We start from the raw sequence: 12,728 nt of genomic DNA, 5'->3' as shown, positions 1-12,728 counted from the left end.
CGCCACAGATCTGTTCCGCAGAGAGGATGTCCTGGCGGTTTCGGCCGGCGGACAGATCCAGAGCCCGCGGTACCCCAACGCGTACCCGCGCAACCTCCTGTTGTCATGGAAACTGCTGGCCCCGCCTCTCACGCGATTCCTGCTGGAGTTTGACGGAAAGTTCGGATTGGAGGATCCTGATAACAACATGTGCAGGTGAGGAAAAAAACACAGTGGTAGCCTAGCGGTTAAGGTACTGGACTAGTAATCAGAAAGTTGCTGGTTCAGATCCCATCACTGCCAGGTTGCCAAAGTTGGGCCCTTGAGCAAGGCCCTTAAGCCTCATTTACTTAGACTGTGTACTGTCACAGTACTGTAAGTCGCTTTGGATAAAAGCGTCAGCTAAATGTAAATGTAGAAACATGGAGTGGTGATCGGGCGATCGGGGACGTGTCGGGTTTGAATCTGCAGCTTTATTTAAAATATTAAAGCTGGATTCAGCACTACAGCGGTCACGTTAAGCCGAGGGTGTGAGGGGCTGGAGGCAAGAGTTAAAGAGAAAATGGATAAATTGATGAGTATTGATGGATGAAATGATGAATTGAGAGACTGGTGCAGAAGTGGATGAATGGAATTAAGAAAATCAATGATGTCCTCACTGGATGGAGAGGTGGATCTAAGGAGGGTCAAGAGGATACAGATTCGTTCCCTCCAGGGTCTGTGTGGGCTTCAGATTCTCCCTCCTACCTCCCAAAAACCTGCACACAGGTAAAATCCAAATACAGCCACTGTAGTCCATCTGTTTCTCTACATACCTTTTTTAGCCTGCTTTCACCCTGTTCTTCAATGGTCAGGACCCCCACAGAGCAGGTATTATTTAGGTGGTATCATTTTCAGCACTGCAGTGACACTGACATGGTGGTGGTGTGTTAGTGTGTGTTGTTCTGGTATGAGTGGATCAGACACAGCAGTGCTGCTGGAGTTTTTAAATACCGTGTCCACTCACTGTCCACTCTATTAGACACTCCTACCTAGTCGGTCCACCTTGTAAATGTAAAGTCAGAGACGATCGCTCATCTATTGCTGCTGTTTGAGTCGCTCATCTTCTAGACCTTCATCAGTGGTCACAGGACGCTGCCCACGGGGCGCTGTTGGCTGGATGATTTTGGTTGGTGGACTATTCTTAGACAGTGAGGTGTTTAAAAACTCCAGCAGCGCTGCTGTGTCTGATCCACTTATACCAGCACAACACACACTAACACACCACAGGGGTCCTGACCATTGAAGAACAAAGTATGTAGAGAAACAGATGGACTACAGAGCTAATAAAATGGACAGTGAGTGTAGAAACAAGGAGGTGGTTTTAATGTTATGGCTGATCAGTGTATGTTATAAATGTATAAAATAATGAAAATAAACATTAGTAGCACCACTCTGAACTCAGTTTCATGTGTTGATTGTAGATTTGACTTCGTGGAGGTGGACGACGTGTCGGAAGGCAGCAGCATCACCTGGGGTCGGTGGTGCGGAAGGAAGCCGCCGGGTCCCATCACGTCCAAAAATAACCAGATCAGGATCACGTTTAAATCCGACGACTTCTTCGTGGCCAAGCCGGGATTCAAAGTCTGTTACTCGCTGCTGGTGAGTCCTGCTGGGTTTATGTTTCCATTCTGCAGCCACTTCATCATCAGAGTCCAGACCTGCAGCGTAAAGTCACACAAGTTTACAGACATGATTCACCTGAGGGTCGAATGTACAGGTGAAAATATTCCAGTTTGTTAAACCCTGAACACATGAACACAATCGGTTGGTCTGGGTGCTTATTTTAGGAGAGAGGGAAGGTCAGACTGGGTTTTCCTTCATTACCTGTCTGGTCAAAGCGCCGACACGGAGCAGTGGAGGAAAACACGGGGCAGTAAAACAGCCAGGTCACATTTATAGAAAAAATATATAGAAAAATTCAAGTTAAGATGCAAAATAGAAGAAAAGAAGAAAGTGCGTCTAATTGCCCGATTGCATCATGCTTCCTCTCCACCAATGCCGATCCCTGCTTTGATTGAGGAGAACGAAGCTAACCCACGCCCCCCTCCAACACGTGGGCAGCATGCCGTATGCATCTTATCACCTACGCTTTGACGAGTGCAGTGCAGCTCAGCGTTGTGTACGGAGAGACGCACCCTGACAGCACTCTTTTCCCGTCTCTGTGCAGGCGCCATCAATCAGCCAGCAGAGGTCGTAATTGCCATCAGGCTTAGTCCCGCCCATATCTGAACAACAGGCCAATCGTGGTTCATGTGGTTGCTCAGCCCAGCCGGTAGGCAGAGCTGAGATTTGATACGATGTATTCGAGATCCCAGCTCCGGTTCCAGCGTGTCGTACAAACTTTTTAATGCCATCAGCATAAAATGTTTTGGTTGAGCTCATAGGCACTGATGCAGCGCTGCTTTCACATCATCACATGAAAATCTTCTTCCCCTTAAAGCTTCTTTGAGCGTCCAAAGGTGGAAATCAGATGGAGCTAAATCTGGACTATAAGCATCTCTCAGTCTCTCAGACACGACCGATTACGACTCCTCCCGTCCTCACCGCTTCCAAGCAAAATATAAAAGTGTGGAAACGTTTTGAAGATCCTCCGTGTATAAAAAAATATGAGCAATATGAGGTCAGGTCAGGTTCCTAAGTTTCTTGGTCTAGGAGTGGTGCAGTGGTCCTAGTACTTCCATCTCTCCTGGTTTGTAAGTTCTGTCACATCCTAAGTTCTTAGTTAAATTTGCTCTGTTAGTAAGTATTAAATGATTGTTTTATAACACAAATGAGGAGGAGGAAATAAAACTAAATGCTAAATAGTCCAAAATGCTGCAGGCACAAATCATCAGGTTTAATAGTGCTTTATACGATCAATAAATAAAAGAAACATTTACATTTACTGCATTTAGCAGACGCTTTTATTCAAAGTGACTTACAGTACTGTGGCAGTATATTATATAAGCAATTGAGGGTTAAGGGCCTTGCTCAAGGGCCCAAAAGTGACAACCTGGCATTGTCGGGGATGGAACCAGTACCTTAACCACTAGGCAACAACTGCATCCTACGGTGCAAAATTATACAAGATGAACTCAGTGCCTCCCAAGTATGTTTGGTGATATAAAAGTAGAAATAAAGCTCCGCCCACTTCCTGTTTTTAAAATAAGTGCTGCTGAGAAGCTGTTTGGGACGACGTGAACCGGCATGGACTGGAAATCTTTTCACTATTATTTACACAGCAGGTCGACTGGAGAGCAGCAGCTTCTAAAAACATGCACCGTGTGTGTGTGTGTGTGTGTGTGTGTGTGTGTGTGTGTGTGTGTGTTGATGAGCCTGCAATTTAAGCATTTTAATAGATGCACAGGAAAGTTACTTGCACATAAACAACAATCAGAACGTCTGAATATCACAGTTTCTGTATTTAAATAACCTGTACAAGGTTGCCAGATATTTCCTGTGTGGAGACTTCAAACCCCTCACAACCTAGGTGTAAATTGCAGGTTAGCTTCACCACTGATGACACAAACTGGCTTCACACCAGTTCACCCATGAACAGCCCAGTTCTTTACTCCCATTAATGGCAAAATGATTCACTCCTGATTCGTTTACAATTGATTCTTTATAATTGACTCATTTTACATTCGTCGAGCTGCAGTGATTCTTTAATTCAGATCTTTAAGAGTTTTAACTGTGCAGGCTGATGTGTTATGCAGATCCGGTCCAATCAAGTGTGACGCACTTACATAAATGTTAATATTAAAATTAGGGCTGTCGAAGTTAACGCGATAATAACGCATTAACGCGACCTCAATTTAACGCGATTAAAAAAATTAGTGCCATTAACGCAAATTCTAGTTCATGTTGACACTTGACTGGTAGAACAAACGTTTTAATGTCGGACTTGCCACCGTTTTTCATTTGCGGTTTGTTAACATAATGTAACCGATCGTGGTAGTGATGCACTTGCATAATAAAGAAATAAATACACGCTATATTCACAAGTTGTCGGGAGCAGAACACTTTATTACACTTAATTAACTTCTTCTGTACCGAATACCGGAAAGCTGAGTCGAGCACGTTAGTTCATGAACTATGGAAGCCCCAAAGGGTCAAAACACACTCACTTCGTGTAGAAACGTTTATCAAACCATCGTCACGATACAACCACAGACAAGTCTGATACAATAACTACGCCTTATCCCACCTAAAGCACCGCTGATCTACAATGTTTGCTGATGGAGAAATTCTAACCTACAATCTGACATTTACTGCCTAATATGTGAGTGAATAAAACTCCCTTACAGTTTTCTCTTGTCCCAGCAGTTTTTAACATCAGTACATATAGCATAAAATGTGTTCACCATTTTAATTGTAACATTTCACTTAAAAATCCTTGTTTTCTATAACATTTACACAGATTTTTTTTAATGCGATTAATCGCGATTAACTATATGAAATTCTGAGATTAATCGCGATTAAAAATTTTAATCGTTTGACAGCCCTAATTAAAATATTAAAACATTACTATTAAAATATTATTACTATTAACATATAAAGTGTAAAATATTGAGACTAACACGTTATCTCTCTTTCAGATGGTCCCTCCTTCAACCTCTTTAAATAATGCCGTCACGACTGGAGTGGTGGGACAACACACACAGACACACACACACACACACACACACACACCATACACATACACACAGAAGGTACACACACACACACACACACCTACATACCCCCCTGTCTCTCTCTCTCTCTACATAGAGCGACATCCCCGCCTCTGGCGCTCCTCTATCGGCTGATGCGCTGGATCATTTCATCGCGGGGTTCAGCACGGTGGAGGAGATTCTCAGAGACCTGAACCCCAATACCTGGAGACAGGACCTAAACTCCATCTACACACCAAACACCCTCTACAGGCCGCGCACTTTTCATGCCGACCGGGGGCAAAAGGGTCAGTACCACACACACATACATGGTTTTTATGTACCTAGTTAACAAAGCATGTATTAACCTTTAACGTTTAAACGTGATAGTTAGTGATAAACTAAATGTGGATGGATTTGTGCTAGTCTGGGACTCCTCACTGATCCAGGCCTCACTAGCAGCCTCCAACAGGCCTCTCCATCAATTCTTGTCATTCAGTTCTTATACATCGTTATCTGCTTACTGGGTCCCGACCAGCACAAGCGATGATCTTGATTCATACTTGTTTTGTTCCTTTAAGAGGTAATAAATCAGTTTTAACTAGGGCTGTCAAACGATTAAAATTTTTAATCGCGATTAATCTCAGAATTTTATATAGTTAATCGCGATTAATCGCATTAAAAAAAATCTGTGTAAATGTTATAGAAAACAAGGATTTTTAAGTGAAATGTTACAATTAAAATGGTGAACACATTTTATGCTATATGTACTGATGTTAAAAACTGCTGGGACAAGAGAAAACTGTAAGGGAGTTTTATTCACTCACATACTAGGCAGTAATACTATCCAATGGTTTGATGGACGTTTCTACACGAAGTAAGTGTGTTTTGACCCTTTGGGGCTTCCATAGTTCATGGACAACGTGCTTGACTCAGCTGTCCGGTATTCTTTACCGTAACAGAATAAGTTAATAAAGTGTTCTGCTCCCGACAACTTGTGAATATAGCGTGTATTTATTTCTTTATTATGCAAGTGCAGATGCTACGACGCTCTTTTACATTATGTTAACAAACCGCAAATGAAAAACGGTGACATGTCCGACATTAAAACGTTTGTTTTACCAGTCAAGTCTCAACATGAACTAGAATTTGCGTTAATGGCACTAATTATCTTAATCGCGTTAAATTGAGATTGCGTTAATGCGTTATTATCGCGTTAACTTCGACAGCCCTAGTTTTAACACAAACAAGAAGGAGCAGGAAGGGGGCGGTCAGGTGGCGGTCATTCTGATCTCCCGGGTTTGAATCTTGGCTCCACTACCGGTCGGCTGGGCGCCCACTAGCCGGCACAATTGGCCTCCAGTCTGCTGGATGGGAAAGACCGGACCAAGAGGTTGGGTTATGGTTACCCAGGGCGCCTGTACAGAAGTGGAGGAGAGCGGAGATCAGGGCGTGGCTCCCCATATGCACAAATCCACTCAGGTATGGGTGAATAAGAAGGGAATGGTGGACTACGCACAAGTCAGAGGGAGTGTGTCAGGCGAATATACACCCTTCTTGCGTGCCATCAGTGTCCCCAGCAGTGGATTGTCTATGACCTCACTGTCATTTCCAAAATCTGCTTTATAGCTTCATAGTTCTTTTGACGATCCGCTACCGAAGCTCTGTTCCACCACTGTTCTCAGTAAGCTGGTATAAACAGGGTAAATGTACGAGCTACAATCGATAACTCATGTTTCTGTAAGCAGCCTCTGACCTTGTTGCTGCTCTTAACTGCGGTCACGTCGGGTTTCTGTCCGCAGGCAAAATTACAAATATTCCAATACAGTTTTTAATAAGCGCCGTCTGAGTCTTCCACAGTCAAACAGCCAGGATGCAGATCTGCCATGACATGATGTTCTCTGTCTGCATCTGACTTTAGCATTGAGTTTACTAAAGCTGTAGTTCATCCTCAGATTCCTCCTGTACTGAAGCACAGAGCTGCAAAGCTGCTATAGTCGACCATAAAGCATAAAACCCTCCAGATTAAAGAGAAAAATAAATCAATAAATAATCTCATTTTATCCTGATAATTACACACCGAATGAAAGCTGCTTATAAAATGTGGAACTAAACATATTTTATTTTTGTGCTCTATAAAATTGACTTGATTAATTTACTACCATAAATCGAGATACAGTTTAAAGTGGGATCGACGAGGCACCTGACCCGACCCTGTTTATGTTTTTATTGCTGGTTTTGGAAAATTGTCCCAAATTGTTCAAAATGATGTTCTGACCACTAATGACCCAAAATGTGATTCATTAAACTGAATAAATAAAGAGCTGCACTCACACTTGAACACACACACACACACACTTATACACACACATCTACTCATACACATAAATACACACTTATACACACACACACACACACACACACTCTTAAACACTCATTACACAATATTCACACACCTAATCACACACACACTTACACACACACATCTACTCATACACACACACACTCACTCAAACACCATTACACACTTATACACACACACCTACTCATACACATAAATACACACACACTCACTCTTAAACACCCATTACACACTTATACACACACACCTACTCATACACACACACTTATACACACACTTATACACACACACTCACTCTTAAACACTCATTACACAATATTCACACACCTAATCATACACACAGTTATCATACACACAGTTATACACACACCTACTCATACACACAAGTACACACACACACTTATACACACACACATATACACACACCTGCACACCTTCTCATACACATAAACACACACTTCTACACACACATTTATAAGCACACACACTCTGAAACACCCGTTACATAACATCAGCCCTCACACACACACACACCTATACACACACAAACACATACTTATACACATAAACCCACTCTTATACACACACCTATACATACACACACCTACTCATACACATAAATACACACTTATACACACACATCTACTCATACACACACATCTACTCATACACACACACACTCACTCTTAAACACCCATTACACAACTTATATCAGCCCATCAAACACACACACACACACACACACACCTACTCACACACATTTATACACACACACACACACATTTATAAACACACACTTACGTATACACATAAATACACACACACATTTAAACACACACACTCTTAAACACCCACTACACAACATTCATCAGCCCATCACACACCCCTACTCATACACATAAACACACCCATATACACATGTGCACACACACACACCTACTTAGACACACTCACTCTGAAACACCCACTACACAACATTCATCAGCCCATCACACACCCCTACTCATACACATAAACACACCCATATACACATGTGCACACACACACACACACCTACTTAGACACACTCACTCTGAAACACCCACTACACAACATTCATCCGCCCATCAAACACACACACACTCACACACACACACTCACACACACACACGGTTAGTTAACTGTTCACTTGGATTTCATACAATTACTGTGTATCATGCTCTCTTCAACACACAAACACACACACATACACACACAATCACACACTTAAACACACCAACTTTCAGGCAGTGGAAAACTTAAAATCCACATCATGTACGTGTGTGTGTGTGTGTGTGTGTGTGGTTACATTTCTATTATTATGCTGCTTCTGGCCCTCCTGATGGGAAACTACACACAAAAACAAGCCTGTTTATACACACGCACACTGACGCACACACACACCTTTTAATTTCTCAGCCTGTTTATGAGGTAACTTTAATTTTGTACCGTCTGCTGGAGCAGACTCGGCTCTTGCCGTGAGGAAATTCAGGGAGATGTTGTAAAATGTTCAGCATTACAACAACAGCGTCACAACAATGTGTAATAAACACTGTGTAATAAACACTGCATCATCAGTACAATATTCAGTTTGGTTGTTTTAATAAAGTCACTCTCTTGTTTACACTTGGGGCTGATTTAAAGTAGCCATTCTAACATCTGTATGTTTTTGGGATGTGGGAAGAAAGTGGAATAACCAGAAAAAAAGTCATGTGAGAACATGCCAAACACCTTACGGGTGGTGACTGGAGAAAAGGATTAAACCCGGGTTCTTTTTGTTCCATCCTTGCTCACTTGCATGTTTATAAAAGCGAATGTGTTTTGAAGGTTGGTGAGAACATGATGCTTATACATCTTGTGTGGTCCTGAACCTCTCTGTGTGTCTCTCAGTTGATCTGGACCGTCTGCACGAGGATGTGAAACAGTACAGCTGCACGCCGCGTAACTTCTCTGTGAACATACGGGAGGAGCTGAGGGCCTCTAACGCAGTGTTTTTCCCACGATGCCTTCTGGTGAAGCGCTGCGGAGGAAACTGTGCCTGCGGAACCGACAACTGGAACTCCTGCACCTGCAGCGCTGCCAAAACTATCAGCAAAGTCCACGAGGTATCCCATAATGCACCACGCAAACACACACAGTTTTACAGAGTGAAATTAGACAGATGGGAATAAAACAATTAAGGAAGAAGCAGATGAGCAGGGAGGGAAGAAAATGTGAGAAAAGAGTCTCAAAAGTTAAAAAAGCAATGGCGAAGAATAGACAGACAGAATGGTCAGTAGAGGGACAGACAGATAACAGATTGACAGACAGATGAACAGACAGACAGAATGGTCAGTGGATGGACAAACAGAATGGTCAGTAGATGGACAGACAGATAGATGGATGAAAAGACAGACAGAACGGTCAGTGGATGGACAGACAGAATGGTCAGTACATGGACAGACAGAATGGTTGATAGATGGACAGACGGATGGATGAATAGACAGACAGAATGGTCAGTAGATGGACAGACAGAATGGTCAGTAAATGGACCGACAGATGTATGGATGAAGACAGACAGAATGGTCAGTAGATGGATAAATAGACAGACTGGTCAATAGAGGGACAGACAGACAAATTGATGAATAGACAGACAGAACGGTCAGTAGATGGACAGACAGATAACAGATTGACAGACAGATGAACAGACAGACAGAATGGTCAGTGGATGGACAAACAGAATGGTCAGTAGATGGACAGACAGATAGATGGATGAAAAGACAGACAGAACGGTCAGTGGATGGACAGACAGAATGGTCAGTACATGGACAGACAGAATGGTTGATAGATGGACAGACGGATGGATGAATAGACAGACAGAATGGTCAGTAGATGGACAGACAGAATGGTCAGTAAATGGACCGACAGATGTATGGATGAAGACAGACAGAATGGTCAGTAGATGGATAAATAGACAGACTGGTCAATAGAGGGACAGACAGACAAATTGATGAATAGACAGACAGAACGGTCAGTAGATGGATGAATAGACAGACTGGTCAATAGAGGGACAGACAGACAAATTGATGAATAGACAGACAGAACGGTCAGTAGATGGATAGACAGAATGGTCAGTAGATGGATAGACAGAATGGTCAGTAGATGGATAGATGGATGAATAGACAGACAGAATGGTCAGTAGATGGACAGACAGAATGGTCAGTAGATGGACAGACAGATAGATGGATGAATAGACAGACAGAATAGTCAGTGGATGGACAGACAGAATGATCAGTAGATTTGAAGGTCAGTGGATGGACAGACAGAATGGTCAGTAGATAGACAGACAAATAGATGAATAGACAGACTGAATGGTCAGTAGATGGACAGATAGATGGACCGGTGTCTCATGCACATAATAACGTGTTATGAGGTTCTGAGAGCTTTTAAAGATGGAGACTGAACACACACACACACACACACGTCATGTCACACCCTCAGGCGGAACAGTAGAACATCTTTCACGTCATCATTTCCCTGCGTAATTCAAGTCTGTGTGTGTGTGTGTGTGTGTGTGTGTGTGTGTGTGTGTGTGGTGTGTGTGTGTGTGTGTGTGTGTGTAGGTGCTGAAGTTCTCTCCAGGGCCAAACTTCTACAGAAAGAAAACCCGAGCTCGATGGGTTCTAACAGAAATCCATCTGCAGCATCACGAGCGCTGCGAGTGTGTGTGTCATTCACGGCCGCCGCGATAAACACACACACACACACACACACACACTCGCAGTACCTTGTTGATCTTTATGTAGCCCTTTATTTGTTTCTCCAGATTTGTGGTTTTTATTTCCCCACACAGACTGTTATTTATTTCTCTTTTATATGGACGTCTCTCGCTAAGCAATCGGGACCCAGGCGATCTGACAGCTCTCTCTACCACACACACACACACACACACACACACACACACACACATATATATATTGCTTGTCCCCATGGCACAGGAAGATGAAAGCCAAAACCAGAGGAGTGTTTTTAGCCACCAACAAAAACAGTACATTCCCCTCATACCAACCCCTCCTTACACACACACACACACACACACACACACACACACACCGCTGTGTATTTGTTTAGATGAGAGTATGACTGCTGTAACTGTGTATGAAGCATGTAGCTGATTGAGACACAGTATGTCATCTGTACATGTGTGTGTGTGTGTGTTTGTGTTTGACATCTACACTGTGTAGCCAAAAGTATGTGCACACCCTTCGAAATTAACTCACTCACTGTCTTAACTGCTTATCCAGTTAGGGTCGCAGGGGGGTGCTGGAGCCTATCCCGGCTTTTCAATGGGCGCAAGGCACACAGTAACACCCTGGACGGGGCGCCAGTCCATCGCAGGGCAGACACACACATTCACCTATAGGGTAATTCAGTGTCTCCAATTAACCCGACTGCATGTTTTTGGACTGTGGGAGGAAACCGGAGCTCCCGGAGGAAACCCACGCAGACACGGGGAGAACATGCAAACTCCACACAGAAAGGACCCGGACCTCCCCGTCTGGGGATCGAACCCTGGACCTTCTTGCTGTGAGGCGACTGTGCTACCCACCGAGCCACCGTGCCGCCCTTCAGGTGTTTCAGCCACACCCAATTCACACAGGTGTATAAAAATCAGTAAAAACAACAAGTTTGGGGAAGCACCTTTCCTCCTGTTCCAGCATGATATGATCTGACAAGAGACCTCAACACCACTTGAAAGTTATTGTCAGCTGGACCGTCTCATCCAACATCAGTGCCTGACTGAATGAGCACAGATTTCCACAGACACACTCCAAAATCCTGTGAAAGGCCATCCCAGAGGAGTGAAGACTGATTTAACCACAAGGGCTTTGTGTCAGTAGTTTTGCAATGGGGATTTCAGCAAGTCTGAGGCCAGGTGTCCACATACTTTCGGTCATATATATGATTCATGTTTCGCTTGTTCCAAAACCTACAAATAATAAACGGATTCATTTGGTTTAATATTTACAGTCTACATGTGTGTTATTTACAGTGCTCTGCTTGCAGGAGGGTACAGAGGGGTACAAGAGTACCCCTGTGCTCTCTTAACCTCTGCAATAACTGCAAATAAATACTACAGTAATATCTAGAATGTGATATGAGCCCGGGTTCGAATCTCAGTGGTGCTATCGGCCCGCCGGGCATCTACACACACAAGATTAGCGGTGTCTGCTTTCCAAGGTAGTCCTGCACCAGGTCCTGTCCCACAAACTCCAGTTGTAGATGTAGGGGCAGTTGTAGCCTAGTGGTTAAAGTACTAAACTAGTAATCGAAAGGTCACTGGTTCAAGCCCCACCACTGCCAGGTCGCCACTGTTGGGTCCTTGAGCAAGGCCCTTAACCCTCAACTGCTTAGACAGTATACAGTCACAGTAATGTAAGTCACTTTGGATAAAAGCGTCTCCTAAATGCAGAAAATGTGAATGTGTGTGAGTCCAGTCTCTCAGCACTGGGGGTTTGCACCCAGACCTGTACCCACCCCAGCTCTCCTGTGCTATCCAGCTGGTCCTGATGTATTGGTTCCCTCATTAAGTTCTCCCCCAGGCTTACATTAAAGCCGTATACATGGAGGCTTTAAGTGCTTAAATTACGATTCAAATCTGAACAAACCCTGATTGTTTTACCTGTACATTTTGTCGAGTGTTTGTATTCTGGAGT

The 12,728-nt window shown here is 43.5% G+C and overlaps 1 protein-coding gene across 1 annotated transcript in view; it reads left to right on the top strand.

Moving 5' to 3' along the window:
* Nucleotides 1–12,035, top strand: part of pdgfd (platelet derived growth factor d) — a 15,815-nt gene extending 3,780 nt beyond the window's left edge. The window contains exons 2-7 of the mRNA XM_063017176.1: nt 9–195; nt 1,443–1,620; nt 4,599–4,646; nt 4,771–4,960; nt 8,923–9,137; nt 10,635–12,035. Of these exons, the coding sequence (XP_062873246.1) occupies nt 9–195; nt 1,443–1,620; nt 4,599–4,646; nt 4,771–4,960; nt 8,923–9,137; nt 10,635–10,763 (947 nt within the window). The 3' untranslated portion in view covers nt 10,764–12,035. The remainder of the gene's footprint in view (nt 1–8; nt 196–1,442; nt 1,621–4,598; nt 4,647–4,770; nt 4,961–8,922; nt 9,138–10,634) is intronic.
* The last annotated feature ends 693 nt before the right edge of the window (nt 12,036–12,728 follow it).

This window comes from Trichomycterus rosablanca, chromosome 20, assembly GCF_030014385.1.
Source record: "Trichomycterus rosablanca isolate fTriRos1 chromosome 20, fTriRos1.hap1, whole genome shotgun sequence".
NCBI lineage: Eukaryota > Metazoa > Chordata > Actinopteri > Siluriformes > Trichomycteridae > Trichomycterus > Trichomycterus rosablanca.
This window is presented reverse-complemented; position numbering and strand designations above follow the sequence as displayed.